This window comes from Chenopodium album, chromosome 5 (assembly GCF_948465745.1).
Source record: "Chenopodium album chromosome 5, dcCheAlbu1.1, whole genome shotgun sequence".
Taxonomy (NCBI): domain Eukaryota; kingdom Viridiplantae; phylum Streptophyta; class Magnoliopsida; order Caryophyllales; family Amaranthaceae; genus Chenopodium; species Chenopodium album.
In genome coordinates, this window is record NC_137838.1 from 76787959 (window position 1) to 76809978 (window position 22020).

At 33.3% G+C, this 22020-nt stretch overlaps 1 protein-coding gene across 1 annotated transcript; it reads left to right on the forward strand.

Annotated features, from left to right (window-relative positions):
• Positions 1–9868: 9868 nt before the first annotated feature.
• On the forward strand, positions 9869–14622 carry LOC145631143 (70 kDa peptidyl-prolyl isomerase-like). The gene is made up of 12 exons (XM_081683235.1): positions 9869–10077; positions 11143–11229; positions 11318–11578; positions 11781–11855; positions 12124–12204; positions 12305–12481; positions 12572–12658; positions 12751–12917; positions 13223–13345; positions 13452–13598; positions 14174–14301; positions 14414–14622. The coding sequence occupies exons 1-12, from the start codon at positions 9915–9917 to the stop codon at positions 14511–14513; spliced, it is 1596 nt and encodes a 531-aa protein (XP_081539361.1). The 5' UTR covers positions 9869–9914; the 3' UTR covers positions 14514–14622.
• The last annotated feature ends 7398 nt before the right edge of the window (positions 14623–22020 follow it).

Here is a 22020-nt window from a genome sequence, read left to right on the forward strand (position 1 = left end):
AAGTGAATATAAGCATTTCAGAAAGTTTACAAACGGATTCAAAATATGAACATAAGAATTCAAAATATAAACATATGCATTTCGAAATGTGAACATAAAATATCCGTTTGATTTCACTAATTTTTTTTGACAATTCCAATAATAAATTTCGAACAATATTCAAACAAAATTAAGTGATAATCATATAAATTCAAACAAAATTAAGTGAAATTTACATAAAATAGCCTTTTTGGGAAGGATCTTTTTTTTATTTTGCATCTCTTTCCTAATGTCCATTGAAGTTTTTGCAGTTTTTTAGTGAAAGAATGAAATAGAGGAGAGAGAATGTGAAAAAGAGGAGAGAGAAAATCATATAGAAGAAGAAGATTTTTGAGTTTGGAAATGACGTTACATTTATTGGGTGTGGGTGGGTGTATTGGGTATGGGTGGGTGTATTGCAATTTTCGTGTTTTTTTGGTTTTAGGATTTTTTTTTAAAAACGGTTTTAGGGCTTTTTTTAATTAGGTGTGTAATACCCCGTATTTTTAATGTATTTTATAAATTATTTATTTAATTATAAAATATATTTTGGGTCAAACTATTTTAATTATTGAATTATGAATACAGCAAGTATTTATATTTGGGTCAATAAGTATTCAATCCAAACGTAGCCCATCTTTATTGAACCCAATCATCTTATTTTTTACTTTTGGGCCACCTACTTCATCACATTTAAGTCCATTATTTTTATGAACCCCAAACCTACCCTAACCTACTCTACACTATAAATACTCTACTTATCCCCAAAATTTTACCACCCAAAAAGGTCAAATGGTCAAGGTAAGCTATTTTCTTTTTATTTTTATTCTTTCTTTCTTCTTTTCCTTTTTCCTTTTCTTATTCTTTCTTTTTATTCTTGCATTTACGTGGGTTTTGGGTGACATAAACCCACCCAAATTTCAACACCGGCTGCCACTGCCCACCGTCGGCTGCCACCACCTGCCACGCCGCCGCCGGCTGGCCGGCCACCACCCACAGTGGTTCTTCCCTTCTCTCTCCTCTTTTATTTTGTTTTAATAATTATTCCTATAATATATACTTTGGGGTTTTGATTTTAAATTATTTAAACATGATTAGTATGTTCTACAATTGTGTTTTGATGATTAAAGGTTGTAAATTTTAGATTATAAAGTGTTTAATTTTCAGATTTTATGAAGTATTAAAAGTTAGGGTTTTAATTATTAAAGTGTTGATTTTTAGGGTTCTAACTTACAGTTGATTTGGGGGTTTTATATACCCATTGATTGTAAGTGGTAATAAAGCTTAAAGATTGTATCTTTATGGAGTTTTAATGAAATTTTAATGGGTTTTTGTTAATAGAATAATGCTGGAATTTTTATTTACATACTACTTTTGTGTATTAATTAAAAGGAGTTGATTACCCATAAGTAGAGAATATTTTAAGTGGTTTTAATATAATTTTCAGATTTATTTAAGGGGTTTAAGCCTTAAAAAGTATGCTGGAATTTTTATATGAACACGCAAATTCATGTTTTAATAATTAGATTTCCGTTCGTTAATTTTAATCTCGTTTTAATCCCGATCAGGTTCTAAACTCCTCCGATTTTGATAAAAAAAGTAGTGTTTTTCGAGTGGAAACAACATTTAAAGAAAGACTCACTACCTTTGATAGTGAGCACTACCCTGTCGTGGCCAAATTCAGCCTCTAAATACGATTTTCGAGCAGTTTTTGATTTTTAACGAAGTTTTTTTTATGCTTTAAATTTTATCTTTGAGTTTAAAAGGGGTAAGAGATAATTTAATGTTCCTATGGATAATTTAAGTATAAAGATGTATTTTGATGAAGTTTTAAAGGATTTTTGATTAGTTTAAAATGTTGGAATTTTATTTAAAGTAGTATAATCGTGATTTTTAATAAAAGGGTGTGATTATCCATTAAAAAGGAGTTTAATTAGGGGTTTTTAAATAATTTTCAGATTATTATAAGTTATTTAAAGTGAGTTTAAGTTGCTGGAAATTGTGTATACAAGGGTAATTAATATAGTATTATTGTCCCTTTATGTAGGAGACTTGGTTCGAGAATTGTTGTAGAGTACTCGGTTATTTTAAGAGCTTATTTGAGGTACGTACGCGTACTTAGCATAATTTGGTGATGTAGAATTATGCTAGGTTTGTTTGTAATTGATTATAAGTAGAATCATGCTAAGGTTTATGTATGGAATTGTGAGTTTATGGTGTTTGTGATTGAATGGTGAAGCATGAATTATTTGTGATGGTTTATGGATTGGAAAATTGTATTTTTGGCATGTTGTGTTTGAACCACATTTTTATTTATGGCGTGTTAGAAGGCATGATTAATTAAACTACATGTTTAATTATGTTTGGAATATTGAAAAGGAATTTTATTATGGTTCAAATAATTTTTATCGATGCTTTAAGCATGAGGAAGGAGCTATATAAGTGTCTGGGTACACAAGGAATAAATTGTATGTTGGTGCCTTTGTGCACTTAAGGTGTTTTTAACACCGAGGGATAGGATTTTTGGCGCATTATGCGTTTAAGGTGTCTTTGACACTGAGGTAGAATTAAAAAGGGTTCAACATTAAATATTATGTGGTCACTAAATATTCAAGAATTAAATTGGTATGTTTGAGTGATTGAATTATTATTGATGATTGAATTGTTATGCTTTGAGGGTTATCACCAAGTCTAATAATATGTAATAACGTAAAGTGAAAGAGATTACGCACCAAAACTCTTGGAACGTATATACCTTGAGTATGAACATATGGGGGGAGTTATGTGACTTTATATTTGAACATAACTTCTAATGGAGTACAGGACGCTGTATATTCCTTTTTATTATTATTATGCGCTGGAATTCCGCCACCTATGTGTGGCACAGGTTTGTTGCTGGCACGGTTAGCTCCCGTGTCAGTTAACCCCAATTTATTGGGAGAGGTATAGTTGGAAACCCGTTCGATGCGTAATCAATGCAAAATGAATTAATTAGTGTCTAGTCATTGTGTCTTGGTCATTGGTGTGTATGCTTGTGAACAGGTGCAATGAGGTAAGTGTGTGTTGATAGGTGAAAGCATGTTAGTGTGGCTAATTTACGCTTATGTACTCAGCTTTGCTGATTGTGTGTGTGTTTGTGTATTTGGCCATGACTTTATCTTGGCCCTATGATGACCCATTTTTAATGGAGAGTAGTGGAGACAAGTAGAGATAAGCTTTTCAGGTATTGAGGCATATTCATGATGGGGCACGAGTGAAGAGCGAATCATGCTAGTTTATATTAGTTACAATGTGTTTCTGCTTTAATTATTTATGCTAATATTTATATGTGGAGCTAATATCAAGTTTGGATTTGGTTTGGTTTTTAATAAGGGCCTTTAATGGTTCCAAGTTGTAGGTTGATTTTCATTTTACTTCGCTCATTTTGGTTTTAACTTTACTTTCGTTTGGTTAGCTTTTCAAGTTGGTTCGTTTTGGAAAGGTTTTTAAAGTTAGTCTTCCGCTGTGTATCTTTGATATTTGCCTTAACCGTTTTCACAGTGGCGGTAATGTCTTAGATATTCCTATTTAAAGTTTTATACAGGGCAAAACATGTATTTTAAAATAAAGGAATTTCTAGGATGTTACAAGGTGTGTGTAATTAGGCTTTTGGGGTACGTTGTTACACCTATTTAAGGTGCACAAGGGTGTACCTTAGACTAATTGAAGTGTTGTAATAGCTTGAGAATCTTATTAGAGACTTAGAGTTAGGGTTAATTGATATTGGAATTTAATTTTGCTTCTTTTAATCATCGTGTTTGGTAAAATTAGGTAAGTGGTAGCACATATGGTTCAAAACAATATTATATGTTCTTTGGATAGATTTTCTATAATCACTTTAGAAGTTTTAACATCGGGTCCCAAAACTTTCAAAATGGCCAAGGTTCTATTTCGTGTATTGTTTTGGACTTTTTTTTTTTTATTATTTTGAACCCATATAGGAAACAAATTGGGTGCTTTTCATGGACCCCATGACACCCCGAGAAGTCCAGAGTCTATTTGAGTGGTTGTTACCATCCAATTATTATTTATATAGTCAATTTGGTTGTGTATGTACACATCTCCCTTAATAATTATTAACTCTTGGGAACCACTTGCCTTTAAGTGACCAACAAGCGGTCATAAATAGCATACCAAACCACATTATATGACCTTGGGGTGCATTTCTTACCATCTCGAGAGTTTTGGATATTGGGTCTCGATAACTCTAAAATTGGCCTTAAAGCGTGTATTATAACCTTTAAATTAAATTTAAACAATTTATTTACTTTTCCAGAACCCTATAAGGAGACAAGCTTAGGTTCTTTTCATGGACCTCATAAGACTCCAAGAGGCCATTTAGGTGGTTGGAACAGTCTACTTTACCTTTAAATTGTGAATTTGACGACTCAAGGTCACCACGAGCCATTATATATGTGACCGACTACTACCCATACACGATTTCAACAATATTATATAACTCCGGTATGAATCCCCAACAATCCCGAGATTTTTTGACACAGTATCCCAAAACTAAAATTAGTCTAATTTGCATTATAGCCTTCAAATTTAGCTTTCGGAGAATACTATTAGACCTATCAAGGTTTTTCATCAAGGTGCTTCCGAGGGTTCCCAAACACCCAAAGAACATGAGAGGCCTACTTGATGCTAGAACAATCTCATTCATGCTTTGGTCCATCCTTAGCTATCTCGTCTTAAGATGCCTTGGTTTGGCCCTGAACTATTGGCAATGTAAAGAGTAAATGTTAATTTACCCCTTAAAAGCAAGTACTATATATGATAATGATTATGAACATATACTTCATTTTAATTAATTGCAAGTTTGCAATATAGAGAGTGATGGAAGAAGGATACTTTTGTCATTGAATATTCACAAAGTATATATAGTAGTACAAGAGTTAACTAAATACGGTAATACAAGATTACAACCTCTTGAATCAAGGAGGACAATATCAAAGGAATAATTACAGCTATGATAATGGAATTGAATTCCTTAAATCAAGGCATAGCTACAGCTCATGATTATGCCGCTAATATTGTGTTTGACTTTAGATTGTCAATCACAATCCTTTACACGCCCCCTCAAAAACGGTCGGGTAAGCAGAAAGACCGATTTTGCTGATCAGAGTATGGTAAGGTTGACGAGGAAGAGGTTTAGTTAATGTATCTGCGAGCTGGTCATTTGTTGAGATGTATGCAACTCTTAGTTTCCCACATTGTACGTTTTCTCTAACAAAATGATAATCCAAGGCTAAGTGCTTCATTTTAGAGTGGAACACAGGGTTTGCACTTACATAGGTTGCACCCGCATTATCATAGTAGACGACTGGTGCCATATTAACTTTGTGACCAAGCTCTTCGAACAAATTTTGTACCCACAAGATTTCAGCAGTTGCATTTGCTACTGCTCTGTACTCAGCCTCGGTAGATGATCTCGCTCTTGTGCGTTGCTTCCTGGAGGTCCAAGATATTGGATTTTTGCCTAGGTAGACAATATAAGCTGTTGTTGATATATAATCATCTTTGTCACGGGCCCAGTCTGCATCCGAGAATGCATGAAGAGTGAGAGGAGAGTTTTTGTGTATAATTAGACCCATGTTCATTGTGCCTTTAAGATATCGAAGTAGCCGATGAAGAGCTTGCATGTGTTGGTCAGTTGGCCTTTGCATGTATTGAGCTAGTTTGTTTACCGCAAATGCTACGTCTGGCCTTGTAAGATTTAGATATTGAAGACTGCCAATGAGTTGTCGGTGGTTCACCATGAAGAGACAAAGGTGGATGAGTTGCTAGAGGAGTTGCAACAAGCTTTGCCTCATCCATACTTGCTTTACAAAGAATGTCATTAATATACTTCTTCTGACTTAAGAAAAGTCCATGTGGATGTGGCACAACTTCAACACCCAAAAAATAGGAGAGGTCCCCTAAATCTTTGAGTGAGAAACGTGTAGCTAGATTGTTGACAAAATCCTCCAAAAATGAATTATTATTACTAGTCACAATGATGTCATCAACATATACTAGTAAGTAAATGATATTACCATTTTTGTGAAGCACGAACAGTGATGAATCCGAAATTGTATTTCGAAACCCTAATTTAATCAAATGTTGCCGCAATTCATAGTATCATGCCCTTGGTGCTTGCTTCAATCCGTAGAGAGCCTTGTTTAGTTTACACACATAGGTGGGATGGTTCGGATCACTATAACCGGGTGGTTGAATTGTGTAGACATTGTCAGTGAGAGTGCCTTGTAGAAATGCATTGTTTATGTCTAGTTGACGTAATGGCCAACCTTGACATACGGCTAAATAGAGAATGAGTCTGACTGTGGAAGGCTTCACTACGGGGCTGAAAGTTTCACCGTAGTCGATGCCTGGTCTTTGATTAAAACCTCTAGCTACATAGCGAGCTTTATATTGAACAATGTTACCATCCTTATCCCTTTTGATTCGATAAATCCACTTGCAACCTATCACATTTTGTGATGTGTCTGGCGGAACAAGATCCCATGTGTGATTTTTCACAAGAGCATTTATTTCCTCATCCATAACTTTCCTCCAGACAGGGCTTTTTAGAGCTTAAGTGATGTTTTTAGGTACGTCGACAGTGACAACTTCAGCATTTAAGTTGAGCTTGTCGATTGGTTTTCGAATGCCATGTTTGAGACGGGTGGACATTTGATGTGTGGGTTTAGGAGAAGATGGTTTAGAGTAGGATGGGGTATGGTTCTGTGGATTAGAAGGTGATATGATGGGAGAAGATGGTGTGTCATTATAGTTTGGTGTAGTATGTTCAGTTTCGTCAGCGGTAGAGGAATGTGAGTGGAGTGGAGAAGGCGTAGTACGTGGAGTAAGTGGTTGGGATGGAGGAGTTAATATTGATAAAGTTAGAGGGGCCCATTCCTCTAGTAATGTAGGCAGAGAGATTGGGGTAGTAGTTTTCTCAGAGAAAGGAAATTTATTTTCAATAAAATGCACATGCCTAGATGTATATATTCGGTGGGAATCTAACTCCAAGCAATAGTAGGCACTTTGAGTGGGGGAGTAGCCTATAAAGACACAAGGTTTTGATTTTGGGTCTAATTTGTGGGAAGTATATGGCTTTAACCATGGATAACAAAGACAGCCGAAACTCCTAAGTTTTGTGTAATTCGGTTGAGTGTCGAATAACTTGTAGTATGGAGATTCATTGTTAAGAGTGGGTGTAGGCAAACGATTTATGAGATAAGCAGCGGTTGAACAAGCATGAGACCAATATTCAAGTGGCATATTGGCATGAGATAAGAGAGATAGAAATGTCTCAACAATGTGACGATGACAGCGTTCGGAGTAGCCATTATGTTGGGGTGTATGAGGAGGAGTTGTAAGATGAGAAATCCCGTCGATAGATAAATATTTTTGTAAAGACTCATATTCCCCCCCATTATCAGAGTAAAGTGTTTTGAGAGGTAGTTGAAAAAATTTCTCAACTAGAGCTTTATACCGAATGAACACATTTTTCGTGTCAGATTTTTTCTTGAGATTGTAGAGCCAAATATATTTAGTATAATGATCAACAAATATGACATAATATTTGAATCCATCGTGGGAATAGACGGGGGAGGTCCATAAGTCAGTATACACATATTCAAGGGGAGCAGTAGACTTTATAGAAGATTTAGAAAAAGGAAGACGATGACTTTTATTGCAAGCACATGAATTACAATCTAAGGTAGAAATACTAGCAACATTGAGTTTATTTTTAGATATAAGTTGCCTAAAAGCATTTTTGGACGGATGTCCTAGACGATGATGCCAATCAAGAGGAGTGGTTTTTATGCTTGTATAGACCTTAGGAGAATGTGCTTGAACTTCATAAACATTTGACTTAGTTGGCCCCCGGAAGAGAGATTCCCCCGTTTTGAGATCCTTCACAAGGAAAGAATTGGATGAGAATATAACAGAGACATTATTATCTTGACATAATTGAGATATAGAAATGATATTTTTAGATATGGCAGGAACAACTAGAACATTATGGAGTTTAAGAGAGGAAGAGAGATCTATAGAACCATAGTGAGTTATTTTAAGACCCGTACCGTCACCAATGACTAGTTCCTCAGTACCATCATAAGGAGCATGGAGAGAGAGATTATTGAGGTCTGAAGTAACGTGATGAGAGGCTCCACTATCAAGCAACCAAGGGGACGTGGAGGTGGAGGCAACAAGTTCACTAGTGTGTGCTTGCGGTTTGGAGTAAGGACGATTTTGTTGCATTGGTGGTTGAGGAGGAGGTGTGGCAGTAGGGAATTGTTGTTTAAACAAGGAGCAATGGGAAACAACATGCCCTTGTTCTCGACACCACTGACATTTGCCGAGAAAGGGACGAGGTTGTTTGTTATAAGTGGTAGGTGTAGGGAGGATACCTGATGCATTGTTGCGGCTATAGTTGCGATTCTGGTTCCTTGTGGTCGTAGCAAAGGCGGTGGCAGGGAGGGATGTGTCTGCACGAGCTTGTTGAATTGCTAGCTCCTTGTTGATTAGCTTTTCATGTAGCTCTTCAAAGGAGATGGGGATGTCCCTAGCATTCACTGATTCAATGACAGAGGTGTATGAGTCATCTAAACCAAGGAGTACTCGATCAATTATATCTTCACGCTCCATCTTCTTTCCAAGGGCAGCAAGTTGATCTACACAAGCCTTGACAGATTGCATGAACTCGGTGATGGTTCGGTTGAATTTAGTGATGCGGTTGAACTGATCTTTGAGTTGCATAATGTGACCACGGCTAGGTGTGGCGTATGTCTTGGCAAGAATGTCCCAAAGTTGCTTAGAGCTTCGAGCTTCGGAGACAAGAGGGTATTGGTTTTGTGAGAGGGTACCAATTAAAGCACCTATTAGAAGCTTATCCTGACGAGTCCAAAAGGAAAAGTCGGGATTGAGTTTTTCCACACCATCAGTGGTGATAGTAGGAGGAGGGCAAGGGAGAGTGCCGTCAACATACTGGTAGAGATCATGACCAACTAGAATGGCCTCAATTTGCATTTTCCATGAAAGATAGTTTGTAGCGGTAAGCCTGATGGCATTGTTAATGTTGAGAAAGGTGAATGGTTTTGTGGGATCATTGCCATTGGGAATTTGATAGGAGGTGTTGGGGTTTGACAGAGCCATTGAAGTAGGAAAAAAATTGAATTAATTTGAGTTTTAATTTGGATCAAGCGACTGATACCATATAGAGAGTGATGGAAAAAGGATACTTTTGTCATTGAATATTCACAAAGTATATATTTAGTAGTATAAGAGTTAACTAAATACGGTAATACAAGATTACAACCTCTTGAATCAAGGAGGATAATATCAAAGGAATAATTACAGCTATGATAATGGAATTGAATTCCTTAAATCAAGGCATAGCTACAGCTCATGATTATGCCTCTAATATTGTGTTTGACTTTAGATTGTCAATCACAATCCTTTACATGCAACATATGTACAGTTTTTCACCTTAACTCCTATGAGTCTAAGACAAATTTTGATATGAATAGTTTTAGTTATGCATAGCTAAAATATAAAATATTGATATTTGATTCAAACAAAATTTCATATGATGATATCAAATTAAAGGATAGTAAAACCAAATTGTGGCCCAACCTTAAGACTTTCATATCAAAGGGTCAGGCCCAAATCCATACCTAAGCCCAAGACCAAAACCAATTTGTGGCCCAAACCTTAAGATGATTTTACAAGATAGTAAAATTTGGAACGGTGTCGTTTAATGAATACATAGATTTATTGCTTTTATTTCAATCTTTCTTGAAACAAAAAATCCAAAGGAGGGAAACAAACGGCTTATCTCCTTGTCCTTCTCAGTTTCAACAAACATGGAGGACTCCCTCCCAACCATTTCCAACCCACAAACTCATGAGCAACAACCTCTAACTTCACCGTTAGCCGAGAAAGAAATCGGAAACCATGGACTTACCAAGAGGATTCTACGTCATGGAAACTCTTGGCAAACACCATTTCCCGGTGATGAAGTTGAAGGTAATCCTCAATAATCTATCTTAGCTTGTAATTTTTATTATTATTGGTTACATAAAGTTTTGTCTGTTTCTTTATTGTACGATTCTTTATGACTATTCATGTTAGCTTACCCAAATCATTTTGGGACTAACGCTCTGTTGTTGTTGTTGTTACGTAGAGTTTTGATTATTTCACCTTGAAGTTGATTTTCTAATGTAATACACTTATATTATGCACTTTACACTAACTAGCCATGTTATATTACATTTATTGTGTTATTTTGTTCTTACATGTAGAGTTCATTATTTATTCTTCATCAACTTCCTAAATTAATCACATAATAAGGTAAATGAAAACTAGAAATATATTTATCGACTTTAATGTGATTATATGTTTGTTAGTTAGTCATCACCCCAATTTTATGTTATTCGTAGATGTCTAGGATGAAGAAAAAAATGTATTGTCGTCATAATTAATTCTTTGTAAGAAAAAGTAGTTTACGGTTAGATATCTATATACATATATATGTATTTAGCTAAATTATATGAATGAAGTGATTTTACCATTATTAATTGTCTTTTTGTAAAATCATTTTATATTCTTAACTTAAGAGAGCGATAAGTTATACTTCCTCTTTTTTTTTTTCATAGTTGTACCACTTTACGGTTATATATATATATGTATATATATATATATGTAATTAGCTAAATTATATTAATGAAGTGATTTTACCATTACTAATGGTCTTTTTGTAAAATCATTTCATATTCTTAACTTAAGAGAGCAATAAGTTATACTTCCTCTTTTTTTTTTCATAGTTGTACCACTTCTCTAATCTTTTCACGTTTGTTGATACTTGATTTTAATCTTTAATTATCGATGCGTAAAAATTACAAACATTTGATATTAAAACAGTATAAATCGAGACAAATATAACAAGATTCCACATGAGTATATTTCTGTATTAGCCATAAATCATCAAAACTAGTCAAAGTGAAACAAAAGAATAGTGTAAAAGTCAAACTGCTAAATAAAAAAGAAGTAATTACATATGTATGTTATTACATTGTTAAGTGTGTTAAACAGTTCATTACAGTGGGCACGTTGAGGATGGTTCTTCATTGGGATCAAGTCATGAAAACGGAACTCCTTTCAAGTTCAAATTGGGACAAGGTTAGAACTATAATTTAGTTTTCGAATGTAAAATCATTCATTTTGCTCATCAAATGACAAGATTTATAGAAGAATATAAATAATACAGGTGAAGTTATAAAGGGTCTGGATGAAGGGGTTGTCACAATGAAGAAAGGGGAGAAGGCCGTTTTCAAGGTACCGCCTCATTTAGCCTATGGAGAGGCCGGTTTTTCGCCCCTCATTCCGCCTCATTCAACCGTCATCTTTGATGTTGAGATGATATCTTGGAGCACCATTAGGGATATTACAGGAGATGGAGGTGTACTAAAGAAGATCATAACCGAAGGTGATGGTTGGGCGACTCCTAAAGATGGCGACGAGGTTTCAGGTGATCATACATACGCGATAGGATTGTTTTTTGTGCACAAGTTTTGTGAACGTGTCTACAATAAATAGTTAGATGTGTTCAAAATAATAGGTCACTTTCTAAACTAAGTCAAAGTTTATTTGACGTGTGCCTAAAAAATGTTCTTGTTAAAATTACATTGATTTATTACTCAAATTAAGTTGTTCTTTCCTTGTATTGCTAGTCAAGTATGAAGCAAAGCTTGAAAATGGCACGGTACATTCTACCTCCGAGAGTGTGCAACTTCATGTAGGCGATGGTAAGTTCGTTCAATCAAACACATACAGTTCACTCGAAATTTCTCTGAATCATATTGTCAATAGGAGAAATTCCCTGTTTCTCATGGGGACATTTTCGTGAATAAATCAATAACTTTTTCATTATTGTGGGCTCCACAGTTGAATAAAGTTGTTGATTTATTTACGAAAATGCCATGTGAGAAACAAAATTTGTTTCTCACCGTGAGAAACTGGGGCACCCTCTTGTCAATAGACGTCGTTAATTACCAGGATTATGTATGTTCACAGGAAAGCTATGTCCTGCCATCCATAAAGCAGTGAAAACAATGAGAAGGAACGAAAAAGCAGAGCTCTCTGTTAGGTTCTCTTGTAAGTTATCTTCAAACAATATATTTTCTTAAGGTAATGTAATTATGTAATGCTTAATTCTTTGACAAGATCATACACCAACTATAAGATAGATTTACAGATGGATTTGAAGTAGAATTTGGACGCGAAGAAGCCCGAAGTTCCAACATAACTATCCTTCTTGAGCTGTTATCTTGGAGAAGTGTTGTGGATGTCCTAGGTGACAAAAAGATCCTAAAGAAGGTTATTTCTGCTGGTGAAGGTTTTGTGTATCCGAATGAGGGTTCTTTGGTAAAAGGTGCTGAACTATTCGAGCATTTTTCATCCTTTGATTACTATGATTAGGATTTACATTCTCAATTCTTAAGCATAATTGGCAATTTCATAGTGATATATGTTGGCAAACGAGAAGATGGAGTAATTTTCGAGCAAAAGGGGTCTAACGATGAGCCATTCGAGTATATGTGCTTAGAAGGTACATTATAAATACATGTATACATCAAAACATGTGTTCAAAATCATCAAAATATATGTTCAAAATCTTATGCTTGTCATATTTTGTAACAGATCAAGTAGAGGAGAGCTTAGACAAAGCAATAATGACAATGAAGAAGGGAGAAAAGTCCCAAGTGTTCGTGTTTTCTGATCATGTGCAAGAAAGTCCTGAAGCATCAGATACCGTTTTTGCTAATCCAAAAGTTATATATGAGGTTGAGCTGCTTGATTTCACCAAGGTAAAAACGCGCTCTTGCAACTTTTAAGTCCCAGGTAACTTCAAGTAGTGGGGTGACCTCTGTTACTCGGACTCTTCATTTGACCACAAGGATCCATGACACTCGAATATCTTAGGGATTCGATGGGTAAGATCACTAATGTGATCTCACATTTATCTTCAAAATAGCCGAGTCTACCACATTCTCCTGTCTAGCACAAACAAGGAAAAAAAAAATCTGAAAATTTATCTACACCACTTCAAATTAAAATGAAATGTCCAAATAAAATGCATTATACCATTGTTTAAGGCAAGGAAGTTCTGCAGGATAAACCCGTCTGGAAGATGGACAAGCAGGAGAAGATCGAAGCGTGTGAGAAGAAGAAGCAGGAAGGAAATGAATTGTTCAAAGCAGGGAAGTTCTGGCTTGCTTCCAAGAAATATGAAAAGGCAAGAAATCTGACTTAACTAGTGACTAATACAAGTATTAATTAATTAACAATAGTTTTCTGATAGGAAATTTACTCATAATCTGGTGTACACTTTGTATATGCAGGCTGTAAAATGTATTGAATTCAACCACAATTTCTCAGATGAGGAAAAGCAACAAACAAAGGCGCTACTATCATCTTGCAATCTAAACAATGCAGCCTGTAAACTTAAATTGGAGGACTATGTTGGAGCTGCAACACTATGCACTAAGGTCTGTTCTAACCCTTTTTTTACTAATCAATCTTGTGTGGAGCTGATCATGGCTCGGATCACACCCAAAAAACTCGGCCTAAACCCGGTAAAATCAAGCCATGTCACACTGGTGTAAGGCTAAAACTAGTCTTACAACATCAAAAGTTTGTATTTGGGCTAGGAATTGGCAGCCTAAATGCCCATATTTTGCTCCAGTTTTATGTCAAAACAAACCCCGGGAAATAAAGTTATATACAAAGTACAATATTTTAACAAACCACGTATACTCTTTAACTTTAGTATTACTTTTGCATAAAAGGTAAAGAAAGTGACAGTATAAGACCCTTTTTACGAGGAAAACTCTTAGCGTATCAACAACAAGAATAATGCGATGTGATACAAGTTGTTTCCCGCTTCCCTACTCTTAGTCTTATATATCCTATACACCTATTTTAAGGCGAATTTCATTAACAGAAATCATTCAACTTTCCACAACTTATACTCGTTTTAGACACATAGGTTTGACATATTTAGATTAATGCTAATTGAAGTAATTCTAACTACTAAACATTTGGATATAATTTAATGTGGTAGGTTTTGGAGATTGATCAAGTTAACACAAAGGCCTTATTTAGAAGAGCTCAAGCATATTTGCAAACTTCTGATTTAGACAAAGCTGAAGCTGATAGCAGAAGAGCTTTGACAATTGATCCAAATAATAGGTACTTTAATTTTTTAATTAATTATCTCGAAACCTCATTATTACACACTAATAATCATGTTTTCATGTAACAAAAATTGACATTTTCTTTCTTAATTACTTTGGATTAACAGGGAAATCAAGCTTGTGTATCAGATGATTAAGACTAAACAAAAGGAGCATGCTTTGTACCAAGCTCAATTGTTTGGTACAATGATTTCAAAAATGGTTTAAATTTGTTTATTTGTAACTAAATTATTGTCGTTACATCTAAATGATCTTATCAAAGAATGTCATACGTACATTTATTATATAAATGGTGTTATCGATGAAAGTTATTAAAGACATGCACTTCTCTGATTGATTAATCATTTCGTACTTTTAATAATTTAAAATTCGTAAAATTTGAGTGAACCAATACAAAACTTGAATATGATATGTTACGAATGCATCTATATAGTGTTATTTTTAACATTAAATTAAAATTTAGATACTATAAGTTTAAATTAATGAACAATCCAAAAGTTAGTCTCAATATATTATCCGGATGTAGTATATATACTTCTTATAATAAGATCTCCAAGCTTTATACTTCAGATTTTCATGCTTTTTCAAGTAGAATTTAATAACGTTAGTCATGTAGTATATGTGCCATGTTAACATGTTACAAATGTGTAAAATTAGGTATAGTATTATAATTCGTCCCCGAAGTAAAAACGAGTATTGTGTTTGCTAACTACTAATAAGTAGTGATTGATCAGAAATATAATTAGAGAGGGAAATCTATCAAACCCACTAAATCATCGATGATAAGTTACGGTTGTTAGTGTGTTACTCCACCTATTACCAATTGATTTTAGGAAAGAACCATACTGGCTTTACATGGGTCTTTTTCCCTCTAATGTGGGCTTTTATTCGGCTTGGCCCAATGGTGTTCATTGGAGCCAACATAGCCTTTAGTCTCTTGGAGAAAATAGTGCTCATTATAATGGAACGGTGGGCGAGTACAAAAGAAGAATAAAAATGTCAAATTTGCAGCATCACTCCACACTATTAGACCAAGGTTAAGTGAACAACCCAAAAACACTAATAAGATTAAGAAAATTGACACTTAAAAAGTATCGTTGAATAATCCAAAAGTGGAATTAATTTTTTATAAATTAATCATGCTTTGAATAATACAAGATGCTGATATAATATGATGTCATAAAAATTCTAGATGTCAATTTCGAAAAGGATTGGGAACAAAAATCTGGAATATGTTATATACACACAGGTGCACCGTATACCCAAGGTTAATTGTTGCTCTCATTTGATGATGATTAAATTAAATGAAAAACAATCATCAAAATGAGAACAAAATACTCATGGAGTCATGGGTGTACAGTGCACCCGAATGCATATAACAATCTCTCAAAGAAGTCAACAATATAATAGTCAATATAATGGTATTTTTCTAATTCCTCCGCTTTTAAATGAAACGATTTCTTTTTACGTGTGCAAATACATACCTTTGTAACTTACATTGTTCATAACTTAAATTATAAAAAAAATTATTAAAAAAATATTTTATAAATATATATGAAACTAGAATATAATTTTATAATAATTTTAAATAATACTCCGTATAATCATCAAGTAAAAAAAATATTAAATAAATAAATAAAATAAAGGATAATGCTATATGTAGCTCTTAGGGGTATGAATATAGACATTTAAGATCTTTCATTCCTTATTTGGTATACAATTAATTTAGAAATGCATGATGAAATCACGCGCACCATAGTATAATTAACTAGTGTTTAATAACCCGGGTGATGCCCCGGGTCTATACATTAAATATTATTTATTTCGTATTATAGTTTTCATGAATTTTATTAATCTAAAATACTTTTATTATATATTTAGTTGAAGAAAATAATTTGTAAAAATAAAAATAAAAATAAAAATAAACTTGAGCCCTACATTCACTATATTTAAGAAGAATAAATAAGCAAAAGTATTAGATAGCAAAGATGGTCTAGCTTCTTATCTATATTCTCATGGATTCGAGTCTAATTCTTGACATAAATATTTTTTATTTGATATATATCAATTCTTCTTGTTGACGTGACATCTTCTTGGTTGATGAGAGGGGTGACACATGGCGTATGTCCTTGATTAGGAACACATTTTAATATATATTATAGATAGATGTTATATTTTCATTAATTTTTTCATTAGCTCATTACATATAGCCCTGAGGTTTATGTATAGTATTTTTTCCACTTCCCCATTTTCTTCTTGTAACCAAACAATCCCAAGTGAATCAAATAAGACCTTATCATTTTACTTCTTATATATAAACCACCAAATATAGTGTAAGAACAATATGTAATAGTGTAACAAAAGTGTTTGTTCTAAAAAAAACAAAAGTAACTTATCTATAAAAACGGAAGAATTATTTATTCAAATATTTTGCAGTAAGAAGATATTCTACATCCAACAATAGTAAGAGACTTCATACTTTCATAGGAGTATTGTGGAGTCTATGGTTAACCAGGAATGGGAGGGTCTTTAGAAACGAGCGGGGTTACTTAGCAGACTACTACAGACATTATGACCAAACAATGAATAGTCTTGACACTTTCCTAAATCCTACAGGAAGATATAGGATGGTCCCCCGTAATCTGGAAAGTACAGGAGATCATCCACCGGGTTTTTGCAGAATCAACATTGGAAGACAAAATTTTCTCCCAGGTACCCCTCTAGAAGGGAATATGGAGATAATTATCATGGTGGATGGTTCTTGGCAGAAACATACTGGAAATGCGGGTTTTGGCTGGGCTTATTCTTTGGATGCAGTTAATTACGAGGATGGGAGAGGAGGTTATGGTAAAGCCATTTCAGCTTTACATGCTGAACTCTTAGCTTGTATAGAAGCCATCAAATGGGCTCGCCTAAAAAGTTTCCGACGCATCACAATCTTCACTGATTCGATGGCTCTCATTCAGCTTTTACGTTGTCCCAACAGACGGGAGGTGAGACTTCTTTGGACTACTGGTGTCTTAGTGAAGGAGGGTGGACTTTTGGATATGTGTACTATCTGGAAAGTGAGTAGGGATCAGCTTACAAAAGCGCATAATATTGCGGGTTGGTGTAGATGTAATTTAGTTAATTTCTCGTTGTAAGTTTTCTTTGAGTTGCTTTTGTCAAAAAAAAAAAAAAATTGTTTTACACCACCCATAAAAGATTATTGAATGAGACATATGTAGTAGTAGGTGAATATCAATTGACTAACATCAAATTGATTAATTCTTTAAGATAATAAATTGTGTTAGGTTCTTACTAATTAGGTACTCTAAACATATTTATACATGCAAGTAAGACTAGTTTGGCAGAGTGCAAGTTAACTTTTCTTAATTTATAGTGTTTTAAAATTATTGGTTAGTCAAAAAAAGAGAATAACACGACTATGATTGATTACTTGTTTGGAGCATGTAAAATTAAGTCAATTTCACTTAATTGTCTTAGATTGAAAATACTTGGCAAGTTATTCTAGCATTATATTACCCACTTTATTCCGCTACCTAATTATAGTGATAATGTGTTATACAATTTAAAGAAAACGATATGTACACGATGAGCCAAACGTTGTAATATTAAGTTAAAATCAAATATTAATTATACATTAATTGATATACAATGTTGTTATACATTCTTGTTTAATATTAATTTAAAATACACGTATAATATTAAATGACTACTTTAGACTCTCTTCTTTTCAAATCGTTTGATATACTTTGATGATATAACGAACCCATGTCTCATTCAAATTTATATATGTAACTTTGTCACACATTCATAGCACAATATCATGTACTACGTATGACTTAGAATCTCTACTATACACCTCTAATATCAAGCTTGACTCAACAACCATATATGAAGTATGTACTTTTTCAATTTGGAAAAACATGCACCACATATAAAGTACTTTTTAATAAATTGGTAAAACATGTACGGCTTCATTATATTCGCTCCAAATTTTGTAATGTAATACTTTAGTTCATCTTTTACCTTAATTAATAAGAAATTTAGTTATTAATATTTTTAAATCTCTATCAATAAAAAATTATAATAAGGAAAAGAATAATTAAAAATTAATCCAACAACCTTTAACCTAATAACATCTAAAAAAAACATCTACTATTCATATTTTTATATAATATGAAAAAAAAAATGATTAGAGTTAATTTATGAGTAGCAAAATAGCTCAACCAATTTTCTCATATACAGTACTTCTTATCATGTATGAGAAAGAACACCAATAATATCATTATGGCTTGAATAGTTATTTTGTGAGTCCGGACTCACAATAAGACGGACATAAGGTATTTGACAATTCCATTTAAGTTTTTTGTTTTCTCAACTTTTGAAATTTATGTATAAGTTATGGGCATTTATATTCATATTAATTTTTTAAAGTTTTATACATTTTATTGGATCTATATATTAGTTTTTGGTGAGAAGAATTATATATGGTGAAACGGACTCACCCAATACTTTGTGTTATGACATTTTTCAGAATCTTACTTTCCATGTTGAAAGCATGAAAAAGAAAAGATAAGATCTAAAACAATTAAACTAAGCATAACCTCTACAACAACCTTATTGAATAATTGAGAATTCTTAAGTTCATCAATTCTATAATTAATAAACCTCAACTAGTTGCAAGCAAAGGCAAGCTAGCCGATTTTGTGCCGTTCCAATAAAGATAGCTCGAACATTTAATTTGATTGCAACTAGAGTTGTCTAAGGTTCACACAATCACACATTAATAATTTAGTGAACAATTAGCCAAAATGTCAAGATTGTCAACAACAAGCATAAATTTTTCAATGTTAGGAAATTAAAAGGATAAAATAACTAAATGACCCAAATCAAATATCAACAACAATATTAAATTAAACCATATAATTATATAGCTCAACTGTCAAGAAACAGCCCCTATTTAATAGATAATGTGTCATCATTTTATCAAGTTTTGACTTGCACTCGTTCAATATGTCTTATAATGCAATTTCTTCTACAAAAAAACGTATTACTTGATAAGATAAATAGACCGTCGTTTTTAGAATAAGATGACTTGTATTGTTATGGAATATTACTTGTCAATTGAAAAATAAAAAACATGCAATGACACCTCCCTCTTTAAGGGGAAAAAAAAAAATCTCTACTTTATTTCAGATTTTGACAATCAGTTTAGTTTATCTCAAAGTTTATAGATGATAAGCTTATTTAACAAATTAATTTCTTAAATTGTTTCTACATACGCATGTATCATATTAATTTGGCTTTTACAATTGTCAAATTGTAGCACAATTCGGCTATTAATAACCTTCATTATATACAAATCATAGATTAGGAAAAAAAATTATAAAAATTGATACTATACATTAGATTAAATCAATATTACAAGACTAGTAGTTAATTAAGATTATAAAAATCCTAAATCATCTTGACATGGCAAGATTCAAACCCCACATGTCGCACATCTGAGATAATGAACAATTTTATTAAATGAATCAATCCAATATTATCCCATTTTGGACAAAAATGATTTATGACGCTATATAGTTATTTACGAAGTACATATTATACCGGTGTGTTCCTCGTCGCATGCTCAAAGTCAAGTGGCAGATATTCAAATCGGCAAGATCAAACATGAAAGTACCGTAGTTTGATATTTTCTCTTTTGTAATAGAAGAGCTAGCAAGACTCGTAGTTTGTAATGTTTTTATATTTGCTTAAACCATTGTAAGAAAATAATAATAATAATAATAATAATAATAATAATAATAAATGATGATTAATAAAGTGACAAAAGCCCAACACCACATGTACATATCAATTTTAGACTTTTTAGTACATTGTAAAAAGTTTGTACTAACTACGGAGTATATTAAAAACGCCGAAAGATAAAAATGATTTATGACGTACATATGTAACACCAAACATACAAATTTGTTGGTACTATAAATCTATAATGTGATAAAATTGAGGTCAACTTTTGGCTTTTGACAAGAGGAGAAACAAGCTAATTGAACTAGGCAACCATATTTGACTTGGACAAAAATCTAGAGAGCTTCATTTCCACAAACTTGAGGAATTTTTGGATATTTGAGATCAACTCATTCATACTCTCTCCATTCTACTGAAATTATTCTATATATTATCTTATATTGTACTATCAAAAAGTAATAATTCTCAAATGGAGCAACTTAATTGATATATGATACATAAACTGATCTTGAAGTCCGGCCTTCAGTTTTAAAAAATCTATAAATTAATCGTAAAAAACATGGTTGAAACCGAAGCTCGTTTTATATACTCTATCATCACTAATTAAGCTGAAAGAACGGTTAATTTTGTAATTTTATAATATAATGATAAGTAAATCAAAAGCAAAATCCACCAACCACTGCCAACCCAAAACACTAGTCTTTTTGTCCCACTTTTGAAGCTTTTATCACTTTCTTCCACTTCAAAACTCACCTACCCCCATCCACTCTATATTATCCATCATTTTCCTCATCATATTCCTACTTTTTATTTATTTTCTAATATATATATGTAAATCTACCACCTTTACCAACACCGAAAATAATTAATTCCCCACCCCCATGCTACATTGTTACGTGCCCCACGTACCCATTGGCCATTACTATAATATTTCAGGATTCTATAACATTGTAATTAACAAAACTAACAATGGTTGAAAATATTACGGAGTATGTAGATAAATCTAAGAAAAAAATGGTTGAAAATAGCCAATTTCTTCACACTAGGGATGGCAACGGGTTGGACTTAGAGTGGATTATGCTAAATCCGACTTCGACCCGACCGGAAGTCGGAGACTCCGACATCCGACTTCAAGACTCCGACTCCGACTTTGATTTCAATATCCGACTCCAACTCCAATCCAACTATGAGTTTTTTTTTCATTATTCAATATACTTTGAGAAATTGGGTTATTTGGGCCTTTACAACCCACACCCAATGCCACCATGACCCACACAAAAATCCACTATCTATTGGAGTTAGAGTCAGATAATTCGTCAGAGTCGGACATTTGTGGAAGTCGGATTTTTTTTCTCGAATTTTTTGTAGGATCCGACTCTGACCTTCCTCCGACTCGGAGTTGGATTATTTTAACGGAGTCGAACTCGGATTACTTTTTTCTCGAACTCGGAGCGGATTTTTTTACCTCGGATCGGGGCGAAGTAGGGTCGAAATTGGATTGGATTGTTGTCCCTACTTCTCACCTAGCTAGGGTGATTTTCGAACACCCAATAGAGAATTTAAATTGAGACCATGCATGTACTGTTGTACTAATAATAATCCAACATGATCCCACATAATTGATTATGATAATTATCAAGTATAAATAACAGAAAAAACTCACAATTTATTCTGAATTTATATGTATTCAAAGTTAAAACATATCATCTAATAAAAACATACATATATACGAGCTGAGATTTTTTTTTTTTTTTTTTTTTTTTTTTTTTTTTTAAGGTAATATAAATATCTTACTCAAACAGTGATTTACTATAAATCTCAAGTCTCAACTAAATTATTTTAATGTTCTATATAAACTATAACATATTTAACTTATATAAATACATACCTTAGGGTATTAAACTAGTGTCTAGTCCAGGCACCGTTGCACCGAGTTGTTACGTTAATTATTCTTTGT

Coding starts and splice junctions, on each gene's coding strand:
- LOC145631143 (XM_081683235.1), top strand. CDS start 9,915: ATGGAGGACTCCCTCCCAACCATTTCCAACCCACAAACTCATGAGCAA. Junction 11,230..11,317: donor CAAGTTCAAATTGGGACAAG/GTTAGAACTATA, acceptor TAAATAATACAG/GTGAAGTTATAAAGGGTCTG. Junction 12,482..12,571: donor TGAGGGTTCTTTGGTAAAAG/GTGCTGAACTAT, acceptor GCAATTTCATAG/TGATATATGTTGGCAAACGA.